General features: G+C 44.6%; 1 protein-coding gene across 1 annotated transcript in view; it reads right to left on the bottom strand.

Annotated features, from left to right (window-relative positions):
* Window positions 1-20,133, bottom strand: part of ESRRB (estrogen related receptor beta) — a gene marked incomplete at both ends in the record, with an annotated part of 76,153 nt that overhangs the window by 16,168 nt on the left and 39,852 nt on the right. The window contains 2 exons of the mRNA XM_079536654.1: window positions 9,463-9,579; window positions 17,952-18,361. Coding sequence (XP_079392780.1) covers window positions 9,463-9,579; window positions 17,952-18,361 — 527 coding nt within the window. The remainder of the gene's footprint in view (window positions 1-9,462; window positions 9,580-17,951; window positions 18,362-20,133) is intronic.

Below are 20,133 nucleotides of genomic sequence, written 5' to 3'. Positions count from 1 at the left end.
GTCCCTGACTGTGACAGTCCAGAAGTGAGCACTGTGGCAAAAGCCCTTTCCTAAAGAGCTGACAGCGTAAGGGGTCATAGTTAGATGGCAGGAAAGGGCATGGCCAAAATTCAAGATCTAATACTAAGCAGCAGTGGCTTGTTAATGTCTGCTGCTCTGCTCTGGTTTGCTCACTGATTGATTTTAAGATAGGGAGGGCGGTTACAATGCAGCTCTGCTGGAGGATACCTAAGGGGTACCTAAATGGGGTGGGGAGTTGTAGTGCATGAGCTCAGAGCAAAAAAGAAAGTATCAAGTGGAGAAGAAACAGAGCAGGATGTAAACTGAATGAATGAAAGTGAGAGGGCAGAAGAGAGATGAGAGGGGCAGGGCCGGAGCAAGGCTGAGTGCTTTGTACACTGTAATCCCAAGTGCAGAGTTCACACCAAGCCTGCAGCCACCTGCACTTTAACTGCAAAGTGCAGCAGTCACTTCTGAGATACAGCTGGTCAGAAGGCTCTTACATAGGGTTTGATACCACAGCCTGACCAGACAACACCAAGAGAAAGCAGCTGACTTCCAGCTCCTGCACAGAGTGATTTTTCACATGTATCACATCTGTCCAGCTCCCAGGAAACAAAGCACTCATCTTACAAAGCCATCACCATGACTGGCACTCTTGGACCCCCCCCCTTCTTGACACAGTGTCAGCAAAGATGGTCAGCTAGAGCAAACAGGATGGGAGGATTCACATTTACGATGTGAGGTGCTACAGTACAGAGCAAGGTTGGGGAAGTATCACTCTGTGCTGACCTACCTTTCTGGAAACTGCTTCTTCAGAAATGAAGGCTGTATGTGCTGAAACATCCCCTCTCCTCCCGTTCAGTGCTGCCAGGAAGTGCCGTTTGTTGAATTTTGTTACCTTTTGAGTCACTCTGCACAGCAGCCCAGGTGCCAAGCTTCCCAGAGTTGCACTGAGTCCCCACTCACCAGCAGCATGCTTTCAGCTCCCCAGTATCAAGCAAGGAGAGGGGCAAGTCCGGGGCTTGTGCAGAACTTGCCGGCTCAGCATCCTGCCCGGGGCAGGACTGTCAGTTTTCGAAGTGTCCTGTGGGTGCCACTCGTGTTCCAAGTGCTGGTGCGGAGAGGTCTGTGCCAGCACCAAGCCTCTGCAGTGGGAGAGCTGATCCGCTGATCTGTTCAAGCTCCCTGCATTTCTGTGACATGCCCCTCAGAGAGATGTCTGCCCAACAACTTTGGGATCAGATGTCCCCATGCTGACTTGATAACATCAGGCTTCGGGTGTTTTTTTTTTTTTTTTTCTTAATGGAAGTAAAATAATTCCATCTTTTTTTAAAAGCTGGACCTAGGCCCAGTCTGTCGGAAGTAAAAATAGCCGAGTATGCAGAGGCGACAGCATACGGAGTCAGGTTTAGTTTCTCTTTTATTTTCTGGGGACTAAAAATAATCTTAAAAGCTCTGTGAAGCTAAGCTCAGGCCATTGGGAAATGCAGTCTAGGCCCAATATCAGCTGTCGTGTCAAATTACTAGCCTCACCTCACTTTCCATCGAGTCCTATCACATGCTCATGAATTGACAGGAACAGAAAGATCCATCTTGCCAAAAGAGCTAACAGAGAAGCCAAGCTACAGGGTTTATGCATGGGATAATTTGTGTCTAGACCAAGAAGGGCACAATTGAAGGGAAGAGAGGACAAGTGCTTGCTAGGGAGCAGCATCTCCAGGACTGCTTTTGCCCAGCTCACTCTATAAACCAGCCGGATCCTGTGCTTACTGCCCACCTATACCTTGAGGTACAGTCTGCATCAGTGCAACCTAGCTGCTCTCCCGAGGTCTGAACTGAGGTGTTGCTCCACAGGTGACAGAGGTACCCCTGTCCCCAGGAGCTGCATTCTAAAGCACGGGGACTGGCAATGCCCAAGAAAGCTGGCAAACATAGGCTGAGACCAAAGAAAAAAGAAGGAGAAAAGTACTGTACACAAGGCATTCCTTCTCCTTTTTTGCTCAGAACATCAGGAGAGACTAGGGGATGTGGAAGTGGGAGGAGTGAGCTGGGAGGACACCTATCAAGGAAACAGTGTAGCTATGACCTTAAAAGTTAGGGGTGCCCAGATGGGGTAAGAAACAGACTATGGAGAAAAGTGCTTAGTGAGAAGGTGGAAAGGCTGGAGCCTGACTAGGTTTTCTTTTGTCACTTCCATCTTTTGTAGATTCCATCACAGGAAGAGAAGAAGTCCTGTTTATATCATAATCCCTCTCCTGTGTTACAAGGACCTATAGAGAGATGGATCTGATCCCTCCTCTGGTATTTTCAGGGATGCATTAGTTGAGTAGAAAAGTTGCTTTCCTGCTTGTCTAGCTAAACAGTCCTTGAACTGCAAGGGACAGGTTAGCCCAGCAACAACTGGTGATATACTTGGTTCCAGAGCCTGTCACATGCTCTGGAGCACTGACACAAACTGTCACACGCATATAAGCTACATGTCCCTGGTGGTTGGTCCAAAGCATATAGGATCTGATGTAATTCAAAAGCTTTTGAACCCTTTTCCTCCTCAGCTGCCAGCTCTGCTGAGGTGTCTCTGCATCCCTGGCCTGTCCCTCAAAGGTACAGCTTCCTTCCCATGCTGAGTCCCTAGTCACACTGGAAAACCAGGAATCAAGAAAGGCTTCAGGGGCAGAAGGGAATAAAGAATACCTCGGTACATTCTTCAGCATTCTGTAGTGCTCCCCACGCCCACACCCTCACCTTCTGTTCATGGCCCATACAAATGCTTGGACTGTTTCCCCTCATGGACCTCTAACCAGTCTGAAGAAGGACAAAAGGCATACTGACTTTTATCACCCACAAAAGCAATACTCACACAGCAGCGGGCTGAGGGGCACTGCGAAAGAAGACACAGGCATGTGTCTGCCAGGAAAAGACCATGGATGACTTTCACAGAAGGACCTAAGAGGTGACAAAGCCACAGTGCCACCAACTTTCCAAGAGATAATACTCATCTGAATCCCCAAAAGGGTGCTTTGCTGCCTAGAGAAACCTACAGCCCCGGGTGTGTTTCCACTTACCTTACTTTAGACTTTGACAGCTTTCTTCTGTGTATCTGGGCTCCTCTGAGAAGCAACAGAGAGAAGCAGGCATATCTGCATTCACATCACCCTCCAGACACTTATGTGAGGAGATGTGATGAACCTCAGAAATGCCCTGAAGGGTCAAACCAATGCTTTTTCTAGCTCAATTTTCTATTTCACACTGAGAACATCTGTGAGAAGACTGTTAAATGTTTAGATAGAGGACACAAGCCTTTTGGAGCAGGCAAGGGAGCATGAGCATGGACTGACGAACAAAACTCTAGATTTATGACACAACGGAGAGGCGCCGCCAGCACATGGAGAGAGGCCCACTCGTGACAAAGCTCTGCAGAGGTGAGGGAGCTCCTTGGGCCCAAGAACACAGCGTGCTGCCACTTCAGCCAGCTCTCCCAGCACAGCTGGGACTTAAAATGTCTCCTAAAATTCCCACCTCAGCAGTGGTGTTTGCACCACTAAGAACTGGTGCCCACTGACACTCGTTGAATGTACGTGCCTTAAGTTACAGCAGAGGAGTGGGACAAGCATCCAGGCCCAACCTACTCCTGCTCAGCTCAGGGGATCTTACCCACAGATTTATTGCATGATGACTGGCATCTAAAAATCCTTGGACAGTTGCAGTTTTTATCAGCTTCCTCTTTTTGAATGTGCTATAAGAGCACTAAGCACAGCTTCTAGTGATAGAATACACTCACAAACCTTTGTAGAGGCAATCCCTCTCTGAATTTGCACTGAAGTACATAAAAAAATCTGGACTTCATGTTTGATAGAACAGAGGTTCAGTTACATATAACAAGAACCTACGGACTCATCTGGGCAGATTAATGGTTCAAAATGAATGGAGAAAACCAACCTTGACAGATTGATAATCCACTGGATGTGGCAGAAGGTGTTGCAAGGGTCCATGATGCACCAGTCTGGTGTTCAGAAAACAGATACCAAGTGCTATCGTTCCAGTGTACACTCACTGATGGTCCATCCACTAGAAGCCTCAGTTTTGGAGTTTTACCAGCATCCTACCAAAGGCTGCATATGTTCTATGTTGTGCTACCACCCAGCCCAATTCTAGCCATACTATAAATGCTCAATTCATGTCTTTGAAAATGGCTGGGTGTAGAAAATACAAACATCAAGATGCCACTCACTGCATCTGGAAATCCTATGTCAAAGGACAGAGAAATTGGTTGCCCGTCTGTTTTTAAACACAAGGGTATTTTAGAGTAAGAAAAATAAATTTTCTCTTTTTTTTTTTTTCATCTGGATGCCTCCAGTAGTGATATTTCTGGCACCGGCTGGAGGCAGAATACTTTATAAATACAGAGCCATTAAATCCCATGCAGCAGCAACCTGATCGGGGCTGCCTTTTAATTTCCTGACATGAGCTGGCCACTAACCCAATTACCCAGAATCCCCGGAGGAGCCCTCATCCTTCCCAGGAAGCACAAAGCAAAAACCCAAGCATATTGCAGGGATGTCAGCTGAGCTTTCACTGGAATCAAATGTCTTTTCGAGAACACATGGTTTGGAAGCAGGGATGGGGGCAGGAGGGAGCGGTTGCTGGAAACGCTTTGCTTCATTGAGAGATTCTGACACTTCAAAAGAGAAATGAAACATCCTCCATTTGGTTATGTTGCTGAAAGAAGGTCCACTGTTGATTCAGTTATCTGGATTTTAGTGAACAATGAAGGCAAAGTTATGAGGTAGAAGTATTTTGAGATTGCCAGTGCCAGGAATCCCTTGTTTAGTTACTGGACAGTGGCACCCAATTTATAAGATCACAGAGCCAGGCCAACTCAGGAGTGACAGGTTTGTTTCTTTGGACAGCATTTGTAACAGCCACTGGCTGCATCTGGTAAGGGAAAGAGCAGAGTTAGGATAGTTCTACTGGCTGCAGTAGGCAGGGTATTGCCAAAGGCTCTACAGACAGGTGAAAAAGGGGAACAGCTAATGGGAAGATGAGCAGGGTGAATTCTGTGGCTCTTCTCTCTTCACTTCTCATTCATATTTCAGTCCTTGGCCCTGTAGTGTCAGTATCCACACATTCTAGTGATGAGTACATCACAAATCAGATTAGACAGATAACAGTTCGGGAGCTTGGGGGATTTGTAACAAGGAATTTGGATGTCCTGTTGAATTTTAACATGTTCTCTAGTCTTACTTATTGAAGTGCATTAGTATGACAAGGAGCAAAGCTTGGGAAATGAATGGTTGTACCTGGGATTACTACATCACAGCAGATACACTTCTGGGAAGAAACAGAGTCATGTAGCTGAAGTAAGTCATCCACCTTTCTTCGCTAATTGCCTAAACTTTCTCTTGCTGTTAAAGAGCCACCCTTTTCTGCATCCAGATCCAGACTTCTTTCCCCTACCTTTCTTAGGCATGTAGACTTCACCCTTACCACATAAGTAAAAACTGCTGGGTGACCCTCAGAGCAAGGAGGCCAGGCCAGAGGAGAATTTGCCTTCAAAGACATTCCGAGGGGGGCATCTTGAACATAGCAGTTTTCCTATCTGGGAATTCTTATAAGAAATGCATCTGGGAAACTTTGGATGTAAATATTTTCTGAAATAAGGTGCACCTCATCTGCCACAGGATACATCCCCAGGGCCCTTTCAGTCTTTGCTCTCTTTCTTGGAAGCCCCACAGGCCATCCTCAATGGCTAGGCATCCTTACAGGTAACATTTCTGTTTGCAGACAGATTTTGCAGAACAGGAAGGTATGCACTTCGGCTGGACAAAGCTGTAGAGAAGCCCCATTCATCTCTGCCTGCAGATACCTCAGCCAGGCCACAATCAACAGAGCACAGGCTTTCTAGGGACATAACTTCTCTACAGGGACTCTTGGATTGGGGTACGCTGGAATCACAAACTCCAAATCCAGCAGCCTCCTGTCCAGGTCTCTGAATGAGGGGGCAATTAGAGCTCTCTGAAGGCACAATCCAGATGGAAGGGAAAGTGAGAGACGGACAGCTAGACAGGCCAACACATCTGATTCTGTTGGGCTCCGCAGGCATTGCTTTCTGCCAGTCACTCTCCCCAGTGAGTCTCGCCTGCCCTGCAGCGTCACGCCTGGAGAACCTGAGACAGCAAAGCTCTGGTGTCTGTGCGGTTCCCTCGCTGCATTGAATTGATCGGAGATCTCTTAAAGAAAGTGGCCTGGATATCTGAGACACCTATTGATCGCCCCATCGGCTCTCTTCCTGCCCTGATCCTCATTCACTTGGCATTGCCCGAACAACCTGCACCTCTGTGTTAGGGACAGTCTCCCGGGTCTTAAAGGGACACGGTTGGCTGTTCAGCTCCCTGCAGTCCCTTGGAAAAGAAAGAACGTGCCTGGTGACCCTCATGTGCATTTCCAAGGGGATTCTGCTTCTGCAGAATCAAATTGAGCATTCAGGAGTAAAGTAGAGGCTTGAAGTCATTGCTACCTGCTTTTTGACATCTTTAAATACTGGTTTCCCCTGCTTGAAAAATAGGCCCGCACCACATGCTCAGTGAGCAGACAGAGGCGTGTATATCACGTGTAAGGACAATAACCAGAAGAATCTTTCCTGTCTTACTGAGAAGAAATCACAAAGCACTGAACTAGGCACGAATAGAATATCATATTTTTCTTCTTCAGAGGAAGGCAGTTTCATTTCCCAGAAATGTCTCGCAGTAAGTTACCAGATCGGTACCAAAGATCTCAAAGAGAGATGCAGAAAGAGACAAGCTGGCTTCAAGATCTCTCATTTAGCCATAAGATCACTTTTCTCCAAACTCTGGGCAATCAAACAGGAGAAGGAACCTGGCTTAGCAGCCTTCTGCCATGGATGGACCCAAGGAAGAAGAGAGATATAAACCAAAGCAAGGAAAAACAGGAAATACTGAAAGGAAAAATAGCATGCAGCCTGAAGATGAAAACATCCTAATGAGCACATGGGGACTGCAGGATAGGTTCTCTGGGAAAGCCAAAACAGCAGGGATTTCAAAAACCAGTCAAACTACTAGAAATGTGTAACAGGGAACACTGTTGCCCTGGTGGATAAAGCGATGGATGAGCTAACAGAATGACAGATCAGAGATGTAAAAAACCAACGAACCTTTTCTAATCCAAAATCTCTTGTCAATTCTGCATTTCTGAGTAAGTCAAACAATTATGGATTTGTTCTTTCCTGGAACTCCTGGCCCTGTGGAGATCAAAGACTGTGAAGCCATTTTTTATCCCTTTTTGGATTTTGCTTTTAAAGATGTGTATTGATTAAATTCTGTATACTAATAACTTTGCGCTTCACATAAAGTTAACTAATCAGTGCTTATAACCTTTTTGCAAAGCAGTCTGACCCTTATTTCTCAGCTGGTAAAGATGAGCAAAAGAGAGAGAAAAGAAGAAGCAGCGTTTCCTACATCAGCTGACCACTCAGCATTAGGATAAAGAATTCCTGTTAGATTGCTAAAATAGGCTCTTCTCCTTCCCTTGATATTGTCAAGTGTTCGTACATCCCATTGCTATCAATAAATCTAAATGCTGTATATTCCACAGCTCTAAATATTATGGGAAGGATCACAGATACACTAACATCAATAGCAAACCACCCTTCCCTAGTGGTTTAATGATGCCAAATCAATCCCTATATGAATAACCAAAGACACTTCAGCACAAAAGCAGCCTTAAAGAGTCAAATTTCAGTTTACAATGATTTGTATCCCACAGGGTTCAGGAGGTCAGACACAGCATGGTGTGAATGAAACTCTACTGTTTGTCAGCCTGTCTCTGGTCTGGTAGGAGTTAACTGTTTTCACGCAACTTGGTGGCTAAGCCACAGTTCAGACCCTGCTCTGGACTGTATTACACTCCTAGAACTGGGAGCAGAGGTTGCCCTGGCTGCAGTCAAGCCGGCACAGGCTCCTGCTGCTCAGAGCTGCCAAGCTCTGAGAGGCTCAACTGCTTGGATGAAGGGCAGTACAGACACAGGCAGCCAGCAAGCCAGGACCCGTGCTGCTGCTCTGCAGAGTGACTGGAGCCACATCATCATATTTTTATGGTTGTTTTACAAGATTAATGTGAGCAGGCTCTCTCATAACCAATGTGCTCTTCCACTAAAGGCAACATCACTATCATGGACTGGTATGCGAGTGAGGGGATATAATGCTCCCCAGAATGACCACACACAGGAAAGCTGCTTTAAAGGAGTTTCTCTAAATCCCAAAGCAGATGTCTCCCTCCCAGCAGAAGATCAAGACCTTCCCAACTCGATAACCTGCCGGGGAGGGATAGACTACACAAGACTGCATCTCCTTCCCTTGGTACCTGGTGTGCTCCAGCAGGAAGATATTTAACCACAGAAGCTGCACATCCATCAAAGAACAGGACAGAGTTTAACGTCTAATCTACATTTTTAACAATACAGGCTGCCATCAACTTGCCTCTCAAGAAATGAGAGAGCACCAGTGCAAAGCAATACAGGTTCAAGTGACATCGTGCAATTCATCACTGGCTGCTAAAATGGTATGATCTGGAAGCACGCTGCATGCTGGCATCTTGGCTCCAGCACACTGGCCTTGTGCAGACCACAGCTAGCTGTTGTTCCTTTTAGACAAACGGAGGGCACTGTTCTCTGTCAGGTACAGCAGTTCAGAGGGTTGCAAGTAGCTCTCCTCCTTCCTACCCCTCCTCCTCTCGGTTCCTCTCCCTGAGGGACCCAAAGGGAACAAAGCTTTAAAGCCAATCCATAAGAATGTGTTTAATCGCCACTGAATTCCCTGTGGTTCACCTTGAATGGACAAGGATTGGGGAGGCAGGGGGGAAGGGAGGAAAAGCAGCACAAGAAAAGCTGAACATTGCTTAGAGAACGCCGAACAGATCAATAAGCTGAACAGGTTGAGCATGCAGGGCAGGCGACCCACAGCTCCCAGACAAACCTGTGCTCCTCAACATCTTCAGAAAGTCTCCTGAGTGGAAACATGGGCAGACCTTCAAGCACACTGTGCCATAGCTTTGCATTAACTCCATCCTTCCCTTACTAAGCCCAGCCAACCCAGTCATAATCAAGCAAGAACCTTTCCTTCTCAATACTAGAAAATGACCTGGAGGGAAAGAGAACAATACCGTCCAGCCTGGCGTTCTTTCAGGAAGGAAATGGTTTGGCACAGCCTGTTTCCAGTTATCTGTTGAATTTGCTATCACGCTGAAAGTAATATCCTAGCATTACTGTGCTGACTAGAACCACCCTCCTCTCTGGATTGTCTTCTTGGTAACAGCCCATCCTGACTCTTCTAAAAATCCTGTATAGAGATACTTTGGAAAAACCAGAGAGCACAAGTGTATATTTGCACTAGGGAATTCTACAAGGCCTGGATTTCCAGGTCAGGACAGACAGCAACTGCATCTTACCTTCTTTCAGCATCCCCACTTTGAGGCATTTCATGAAGCGACAGGCTTGACAGGACTTGCGCCTCCGTTTTGTGATCTCACATTCATTGGTGGCTGGGCAGCTGTATTCAATATTCCCTGCAATCAAACACAGATATGGTCACTCAGGAGCCATATTCTCCTCACTGACCCAGAAGTAGGCTGAAGTGCCCAAGTATTTCCATAACCATTGGTCTCTATGTTTGCTCAGTCATTTGCTCACACACACAGACCACAGCTGGCTTGTGATGGATGGCTCTTTGAGAACCCAGCACTACTTACTGGAGCTCATTTCAGAAAAAAAGCAACACTGCTGTTTGTACTGGGAGAAACCTGCCCATCCAAGGGGCTGACTCAAAGCTGGGCTTTCAGGCACACAGTATTTTCAAAGCACATCATCACTTCTTATGCTGCGTCACTTACTACCTGTTCCCTGAAGCCCTGAGAGCTAGAGCAAATCTCACTCCACATCTACCAGGTGGATGTCACCTGTCTTCTTTGTCTTGCTTTGGGTACCACAGAGCTAGGAGGTGGGATTTCCTCCTTTGCTTCCTCCTGTCAGTGACATCCTGCAGGTAGCAGGGAAGCAGTTGTTGAGAAAAATGGGTAAGATGTAAAATGCAACCTATCTATGCAAATCTTTTCAGTTTTACTTTAGTAGTCCTTATCATTTCTTTGTAGAGAAGATCATTTCTTTCCTTATGCCCTTTCATTTATGATCACAACATCACCTCCAAGACAAAACAGGAAAAGAGGCACCCCAAATTTGTTTCTGCTCATTTTGTATTTTATAATAAGCCAAGCACATAACTGAAACATGGAAGCAGGGGTCTGATATGAGGATGGAGTGGATAGTACACTGAACGACATGTAAAGCAGCAATTATTTAGCCCTAGAAGATAACAAACAGAATTTTTGTTCTTTGAAGACAAAGAAAATTTGTCTTCATCCTGACATTCACTGTGAAGATGCTTCTGAAGAGGACTATTCAGTTTTTGCTGTGGAGCAGGACCAGAAACCTGGCATCAACAGTGATAATGTATTGCTAGGCAGTCTGGCTACTAGGTAAAACAGGCAGCTCCAAAAGGGATTTCTAAAATCTACAATTAGTTCAGAAGGATGGAAAGGTTGCTTTGGTGGTTCAGAGCAGGAAACTGAGAGCCAAGAGTTCACTCACAGCTGTAGGAAAGAGCACATGTGAGAGCAGAGAGGGGACACAGCCTGGACTTTGTATGCCTCCAGATTAGAAGGGAAGCTCCCAGTTCAGTAACGCCAGGACAGGACACTTGATTTTTGTTCCTAGATATGCAATGGATTTCTAGTTCTTGTTCAAGACCATTCTTTTCTCAGCATATATGCATACAGTTTCTAGGGGTGATAACTAGATCTTGGGACTAACTAAGCAGTCAGAGAATCCACTGACAATCAGAGCTAAAAGAGAGACAGATTCAAAAGGAGGAAAGCACCATTTTATTTATTTCATTATGCTCGGCCCTTGCTGGGTGAAACCTCAGAAGCATACAGCCCCTAGAAGTACAGACATTATCTGCCTGCTAGTTACAAACCTGCCCTCTATCTTGTCACAAGACCTGCAACTTGACTTTAAGCTCCAGGCCATCCACCTCATTCCTCACCATTGTTCCTTCATGCCCAAAATGCAGCTTGTCCACACACACACAAAAAAAACATTGCACAAGTTGCTTCCATTCAGACCGTATTTGGTCATTGAGCAGCACCTGAATTTCAATAGCTAGCAGTGTACCAAGATTCTCAGAGAGCTGGAAATTGAGATTCAGGTATGATCTCAGGGTAATAAACTCCTGCTCTAGACACAGAGCTCCACTGCCTTACAGATTTCTGAATACAGAGACCTGATCTCTACTTGCTGTGCCCAGCACAGGAAGGAATAGAGCAGGAACAAACCTGGAATAAAACTCCACCATAATCTCACTTTTGAAGGTCTTGCCTTAGTTTCAATATTCACCTTGCATACCAAAACCAGCACCGGGGTTTTGGAGAGCAAAATATTTCATTTTTTATGGTTTCAAGGCCCAAAATTCACCTCCTAAGACAGAGACACCCAAGGGGGCACAGAGCCCTAACAGCAGCAGAAGGCAATGACAGCCCTTTCCAGAAGTTCAAGGTCCCCCTACAATGAGTCAGGCAGATCCTTCAACTTCTTCATGCCTTCCCCTGACAAAGTACTGGCAATGGTCTATGTAGCCTAGATCACAACTCAACTGTGAAAGTGCCAGAGTAAGTACTGGGTATCATATGTACCATATAGGGACTTATAATTTGAATATGCAGCTTTCAAAGGCATTCTGTACTGGGATCACAACTGTTAAAGCATCAGAAGGGAGTGGCCACTGGGCCAGCTCCCCTCCCCATATGGCAACACAGCGGCCAACATGCGGTGCTGCAGCCATAGGGTTTATGGGTATGTAAAAGTGAGAAAAATACACCTACCACCAGTGGGACGTCCCTTTCAGCGTGTCTTATTGCCTTCACATTGAACGCAGGTTTGCATGTTCTTACATATACCCCGATCCCAGTCTCAAGGAAGAAAGCACCAGCAACCATGTCCTGCAGCCCGCTCTACTGGGTAAATGCTAGAGGTAAAAGCTCTCTCCACACAAAAACTGCCATTAGGAGATACAAGACAGTGCTGCCAAGCTAAACAGACTTTTTTATCAAGCCCCAAATGCACCCTGTACTGGATGGACTGAAAGCTACAGCTGGGGGCAATATCCAAGTGTTTGCAGGCTGTCACCAGGGAAGGCACTATCAGCATTACCCAGGCAGAATTCATCCAAGAAAAACTCGTCTCCAAAGCTTCGTAACAAAGTTCTCTGACTTTTTTCATTGTTTGTTCTCTCAATTTCTTTTATGGGTCCTGGGGCCGGCTGCCAGCACAGCGAGCTGCTCGCAGCTCCTGTAATTTCTGTAAGTGCCCTATGATAAAGTGATGAGATTAACTCATCGGAATTCCAGCAGCCTCACAGCGGCTGGTGGTCACACCATCAGCCTGGCTGCTGGCGCTTAGAGAGTGCTCCCTCTTTGCTACAGCAGCTGGGGTGCAGAAGGGCCTCTGTGCACACAAGAGTTCAGACAGACAAGTCCTTATACGAGTATAAATTTGTGGCACGTATTGTATTGTGAATTGTAGATTATGTGACCTAGAAAGAAATGCAAGAAAATGGGATAATCTAGTAGACAAGGCCTTGCTTTGAACAGTCATTTATTAGAAAAGCTTTCCTTGATTTAGGTAATATTTACATTTGATCCAAAAAACCTGCTAGGACCTCACCGATGCCACCACACAAGGCTGACCTAAAAAACAGCTTCAAAAAAACCAAGTGGCTGGTGACCAGATCAAAGTCTGGATTTGTTCTGAGCTTTCCTCTTGGAGGTCAAATCACTTCCTCTCTGTGTCCTGGTATTCCCATCATCAAAATTGGGTGAGCTACCAAACCTGTCTCCTGGGGGGATCGTGAGTCTTGATTCATTAGGGTCTAACTGCACTTTATAGCCTTTAGATGAGAGATGCTAAGGAACAGCCAAGGACTATTGAAGTGACAGGTCATGTATTTTTATGCTGGAGAACTGTAAAATTACCCTATTTTCTGCAAAATAGAGACCTTTGACTGTTAAACAGTTTGGAACAAAATATTCAGTGAACACATAATTGGAATACCTGAAAATTGGAGTCTCCTAGATGACACGTCCTCTCTGGAAGGGGAGGATCTGGGAAGGGGGAGAACGACTCCCGGAGGTTGGGGAATGTGGTAACTTGTCACACAGCTCCTGCTCATGTTATGGACTTGGTTCCTCAAGGGAGATGAGCTCAGAATTGGTATAGCACTCAAAGCACAAGCTGCTCACCCCACTTAGTCAGATCCTGCCTATTCCACCACATACAAGAAAGGAAACTTAGGGACAATCAAACAGAAATAACCAGGAAAGTCTTCAGAGATGAAGCCTTTTCAACTTCTGCTTTCTGAAACAAACAAGCAAACAACTGAACCTCTTCTTTCCTTCTGGTTTCTTCTGCATTCCTCTTCACCATTCTTTCCCTATCCTCTTCCTTGCATGCTCCATCCTGCTACTGCTGCATACCCGTCTCTCCCGCCCTCTGTTTCCTTAGTCAAGCTTCCCCTGAATTCCAGTGAAAAGCCTACATTTCAACCTATTTGCTATTAAATGCCAAGTTTTGTTTGTTCAGGATAAAAAGTTTTCTTTCACCCCTATGATTTGATGCAACACACTGCAGTTATGACCAGCAGCATGGTTCCACAGTGCTGGTCCTGTGGTGCCAGAGGGCTGGGAGAAACTCACAGGGAAATCCGTCTTGCAGCCTTCTCAGCTCATGCATTTGTTGCCTTTTATCCTTTTTCTCTTTCTTTTTTTTTTTTTTTTCCTTCAAGGACTGCTTTCAGAATATTGTAGGTTTAGGGGAGTTCTATCAAGCACAGAGCATCGTGCCTTGCAAACTTTTGTCCAGAATCTGTTTGGTTTTGTTTTTTCTTTTTTCTCCAATTCCAAAGGCAAGTGATCATTTGGTGTCCCACTGAAAAAAGACCTAAAAACTGCAAAATGGCCCATGGTGAATGACCAGCAGTGTCTCTGCTCTCAGTGGGCACCAGTCCAATCTCTTCTACAGCAGGACAAGGGAACACTGACAGGAAGCATGCAGGGGATTCTCTGTTACCTTCCCCTCAAATTAGCTGAGACATCATAATCTGAGTCCTGGTGTGAGGACAGGTACTTTGTGAAAATCAGAGGAAAATCTCTATGAGAGCAAATAGGGGTCTCTCCAGGTGTAGTACCAGCACTGTTTGCCTTCTCTGCTCCATGCAAAAGGACTTGGACATTTTTGCAGTGTTGGTCAAGTCACCCTCTTGCCTGCATGTGGCTGCAGGACTTGAGCCCTGGGCAGCACACAGCTTTCTCTCAGCCTGACGTAGTTTCTTGCAGACAGGTTTCTGACACGGAAGTATTTACCTATTGAAGTTTTGGATAACAGATCCTTTGAACAAAGCAATCTCTACGGATGCACTGAGGCAAAAATAAAATGCAAAACTAACAAGGTTGAATTGGACTGCAGATGATTTTCTGACTTCAAGTACTAGAGCTATGATAATAAATAGCAGTCGGGCACTAGATCCTGGAAATACTGCGCTTTTTCTAGCCATGCTACAAAAGTTTTTGGAAGTCTAAGACACTGTGTTTTTGCTGCGAGTTCCCATCTGAGAAATATGAGAAGGACAGAGGGACAGGACAGAGCTGACTGCCACAGCCACTACTGCAGGTCACAAACCTCCCTCCTGCATCTCACAGGTTCTTTGCTGCACTTGTGGAAGACTTTTGCGCTCAGGAAGATGTGCAGACTCTCTCAGCTGCTCTTACCTTCCCAGCAGCCATGCTGATCACTATAAATACAATCAGGAGGCCCTAAAAGACCACAGATTTTGTTTCAAGCCTGTTATAAATTCACATAAATCTTCTGAGTTGCATTATCCACATTTTAAGCCCCTTAGTGGTGTAAGGGCATCCAGGCACAGCAGCTGTGTAGTGATGTTCACAGAGTTTGAAGTTTGCAAGACTCAAGCGGAGAATCCATGGATGCAAATGCTTTGCCTGATAAACACCCTGGCCATTCAGAAGATGATGTTAAAGATGCCTCTTCTCTCTCTCTCTCCAATGCCCCAGTTCTCCTCAACATGAATTCTTGTAAGTCCTGTTGTTTCGCCTTATGGGTATGAGTTCCAAGCACACAACAGACTGACTCACAAAGAACAGAGAGGGAAATCTTAATTCAGGTTTATTTTGCTGACTTTAAGATTTTATATTAATGGTCATTTTAGAAATAGCCTTAATTTTCACTATTTGAAAATGAAAAATAGATGAAGGGCAGTAATAATCATGAATATGTTGAATAATAAGGGCAGCCATATGGTTTAGTAGCACTGTTCTTAGTTTAATGCTCAGAGAAGTAAAACTGTTTACCAGTTAGAACTGAAAAACAAAAGCTAATGACAATTATTTGATTGATTTATAATGTTCTATCTGCTGAGCAAACTACTACAAGAATGAATAGTCAGATTATGAATAAGTATCCATAGCATTTGTCTTAAATTTGGATGAGAGAATTATGTAGGATTTCTATGGAATATGAATTTTAAAAGTTTTTAATTCAGAAATAATCAAACCATTACCTTTCTTGTAACAGACCCATTTCATTTCATTTAACTAGTATGAAATTTTGCTTTCAAATCAGACCTGTCTTAAGCAACAACAGTAGCACATTTCAAGATGCCCAGAGAAGCTGTGGATGCCCCATCCTCAGAGGTGCTCAGGATGAGGCTGGATGGGGCCCTGGGCAACTTCGATCTGGTGGGTGGCAGCCCTACCCATGGCAGGGAGGTTGGAACTAAATGATCTTTAAGGTGCCTTTAACCTAAGCCATTCTATGATTCTATGATTTTACGACCAGAGATACCCAACCACATCCCTGCTGGCTTTCAGCCCATCTCCTTCCTATTAGTCAAAAAGCAGTGGACTTCATGATGTTGAGGACAGCCTGGACTCACCTGGCTGAAAGGAAGAGTAAGTGGCAGAGCTGCCAGGCTCTGCCATACTTTAATTAAAAAAAAAAACAAAAAACAAACTTTACCTCAAAAAGCCCTTTTAACTCAAAAAAAAAAGTCTGCAAATTGGGTGTAATACAGCTGAAGAAAGAGTACCTTTTGGAAATGTTTTTGCCTGTCCCTTGTTTGTTATACTTGAGCTCTTTCCCATGTATACACAGGGTTGAGTGGATACAGCATCACTACAGCACAGCCCTAGGAATTTTACATTTTCCTGAGTCAACCAAAATGTGCAATCCTATTGCCTACCCAATCTCCCTAGACTCAGCCTTCAGTTCCACAGCTAGAACCATTCACACTTGGCACAGCACACTGGGCTCTCCCACTACTGGGAACTGAAGCATTTTGGTACCTCGGTTACTAACACAAGCTGATGACAGGGTGAGAGAAATCTTCACTTACTCCTTCCCCCGATCTGTTACGTGTTAACAGGCAATCAATTAGGGAACCACAGGGAGAATATGGCTGTGCTGGGCAGGAGGGCTTGGAGAGAAGCAGTCTCCTTTCCTAGGATGAAATCAGCTGACGTAATACTAAGGCTGATTACAGGTTCTAGTTACTGTTGCTCTGGATCATTTTCAACTTCTCAAAACTTCCTAGATTTCTTTTTCCTCTCCCCAGGTTAAGCCTATATTCTGCTCTGCCACGAAGAAGTTCTTGTATTGCTCCCATGAGGAGTTAGTTTTTCATCATCTTCCTGCATAAAAAGCCCGTAAGGGCTTTGCTTCAGAGTAATACCCTTTCCCTCCTTTAGTACCCAAACGTGCCAAAAAGAAACACAGGGAATGGGTCCAAGTGCTGGAGAAGGAACAGAGTCTGTGCTGACAGTCAGAAGTGCGACTAAAAGTCCAATCACAGGAGATTCAGCAATGATAAATCACAGAAATTCTGCCAGGGTATAGGCCAATACTCAAGGGATAGACACCCTTTCCACATGGCATAATGAAAAAGGAAGACTCAGTGGGGCAATACAGAATGATCATCTCCATAGTAGTATAGTGGCAAGGAGATACACCTGGAATCTTAAAAAAATTAAATGAAAAATAGTCAGTTCTGTAGAGATCCGTGCTAATCTGCACTCTGTATTGCTCTGTTCATTCCAGAATTGAACATTCCTAGTGATGGAGTATTAATTAAGTACGACTGGCCCAGTCAATGAACAAAAAAAAAAAAAAAAAGAAAAAAAGAAAAAAAGAAAAAAAGAAAAAAAGAAAAAAAGAAAAAAAGAAAAAAAGAAAAAAAGAAAAAAAGAAAAAAAGAAAAAAAGAAAAAAAGAAAAAAAGAAAAAAAGAAAAAAAGAAAAAAAGAAAAAAAGAAAAAAAGAAAAAAAGAGTGCTTTCCCCACAAGTGGACTTACTTCATTTCACAGAAGCCAAGAGAGTGTTGGTGTGGTGGGCTGACATCAGCCAGCTACCAACACAATGGCTTGCTCTCTAGTCAACCCACTAGTATGCTTTCTATTGCAAAGTGAATTCTTCTGCCCTTTTTTTCAGTTAGAGAGTGTAAGAAGCAGAGAGAGTATCTGTGTGTTCAGGCATGTTTGCTCATACATAGTCTGCTTGTGTAAGTACAACCAAGCATCTGAAGGTATCAGAGCCTGCCCGTATGCACTTCTACTATCAGCTATATTGTTGGACCTGTACACATACACATCTGCAGCATGCCTCTGGCACTCAGGACACAGGCATATACCATATATGTGAACTGTATTCACAAGATCAGTGAGCTGCAATTTGTCTGCTTATACACGCACTGAGGTTATCAGTCATCTAAGGAATTTCTGATCATTGGTTAAGACTGACAAAAATTGGTACACTGTACCTTGAATAGTCCTCTTGAAGAAGGCTTTGCATGCCTCACAGGAAGCCACACCGTAATGGTACCCAGAAGCAATGTCCCCGCACACCAGGCACAGCCGCTTGGGGATGGCATTAAGCATGTACTCGCACTTGGTGGGTGAATCCTCCATGATGGCACTGGCGCAGTCATCGTATCGCTTACGGCAGGACCCACCACCAATCCCTGTGCCATTGAACATGGGTGGTGAGTCCAGGCCGTTGGGGTGGCCACCCATGGCAATGCCGTAACCACCGCTAGCGTCAGAGGAGCCACTTGGGCTGTGGTGGCTGATGGCGTCGATGCCAGATGATGGGCTGGAGGGCTCGGTTTTGATGAAGGACCCACAGCTGGAGGAGAGATGCCGCTCCTCCGTGGCCATTCTGCCAAGCAGCCTGCAAAGAGAGAGCAAAGATGTTCAGCAGCCTCCTGGCTAAATGCAGCTCCAGAGTAGTCAAAGGAGAGCTCTCCTTTCCCACCTCAGTCCAATTCCAGTTGCCTCAGGCAGTCCAACACCACACAGGTGCTTCTCCTCAGGGATACAACACAAATCACTAAGAACCATTGCCTACTTCCCACCAAATCACACAGAGAAAGTCTAGGCCATTCATGTAAATCACAATTTCAGGCTGTTCACAGGCTAGCGCTTGGAAGGGGCATCAGTGCTGATGAGACAGAAGCTACCCGGAGCAGACAAACCCTTGGAAAGCAGAAAAAAGTGAGCCTATCTGTGGCTGGCCAAATGAAAAAAATTCTCAATTAGTTCAGGATTCCCTGCCCTGGCTCTAAGCCGAATACACAAGCACACTCTGCAAGAAGGATCTATTCAGAATGGATTTTCTTTTGTAATACAGAAGCTCTGTGTTATTTTCATGTTGGATTCACTGCTCCTCTTCATTAACATCACTAAAATGGGAGCTCAGAAACTGAAAGAAACTGATCTGATCAAAAGCGTCATCCAGCTTAATCTTAAATATTAATCTTCCTTTTGTTTACTCTCAAATTTCCACTTTTTATAGAGTCATATGCTCTAAAGTATATGCAGGGATGGCATCTTTACCAAATTTGAAAGCTTTTATTATTATTAACTGCAGTCAAAGGTAATCTTGTTGTTCATCTGAAAGTTCAGTCTTTTTTTAGAACACTGCTAATTCTGATGATATCATATGGAAATGAGCTGCAGGATTACTCGTTTAGTCTATGAACAAATAAAAAAACCCAATCACCTCTATTGTGCGTGCTGTATTTGCAGCCGCCCAGATTCCCTGGACATCTCCAAATTCTCTGTCTCCTGTCCTGTACTTTTCCTATGTTCTCCTAATTCAGACTTTCATTATCCATATCATTGCTCTTCATGCATTCACACAGAAGTTTTGCAAACCTCAGATCTGTTTCATCATCCATCTCTGAATTTCATCTACTTTGGCTATTTCTGTTCAGTCCAGAAGAATTCAACAAGGCAACTCCTCAGTAGTATGAAACTGGCACTATTCCACCACTTCTCCAGCTGATGGTCTGGATAGCAGTCAAGACAAAGGTATCCCATCAATTACCTAGCGACATTTCCATATTTTCAATGTTATTTTCAGCCCATCACTTATATAACTCCTTAAATTATTTGCTTGTTTTCCCCTCCCATAAAATTAGTTATCAGTTCTTTAACAGACCATATCAGCAAGTTACTTACTAAGACTCTCAGATCTTTTCAAGAGTTGCTACAGTTAATTTAGAATCCATTAAGATCTATGAAAAATCAAATTAATGCCTTCTGGAACACAACGCTGCAATGGTCAGCAGTGCACTTCAGCTTCCACTGTGCTGTCCACGCACCTAGCGTTGGTACAATCCTCTGGGGTTCTTCAGTCTTTCTTGATAATGTACTGTCATCTGCAGAGTCTCACTGCTCGCCCACTTTGAAGATCATTAATGCATGAATCAAACACCTCAACACAGAACTTTTTGGGCTGTCCATGTTAACCCTTCCCATCCTGAGAATTGACCTCCACTTCTTCTCTGGATAGGGTATGCCTACTCTTTGTTTTCTGTCTCAGACACTTTTAAATTGATAATAGTATTAACCTGAGAGGTCAGATTTTCTCTCCAGCAAGATAATTTGTCAACAGTTTTTAAGAAAACCTAAAAATATGCGATCAAGTGATTTTCCTGA

The sequence above is a fragment of the Tetrao urogallus genome, assembly GCF_951394365.1.
Source record: "Tetrao urogallus genome assembly, chromosome: 6".
Classification (NCBI taxonomy): Eukaryota; Metazoa; Chordata; class Aves; order Galliformes; family Phasianidae; genus Tetrao; species Tetrao urogallus.
This window is presented reverse-complemented; position numbering and strand designations above follow the sequence as displayed.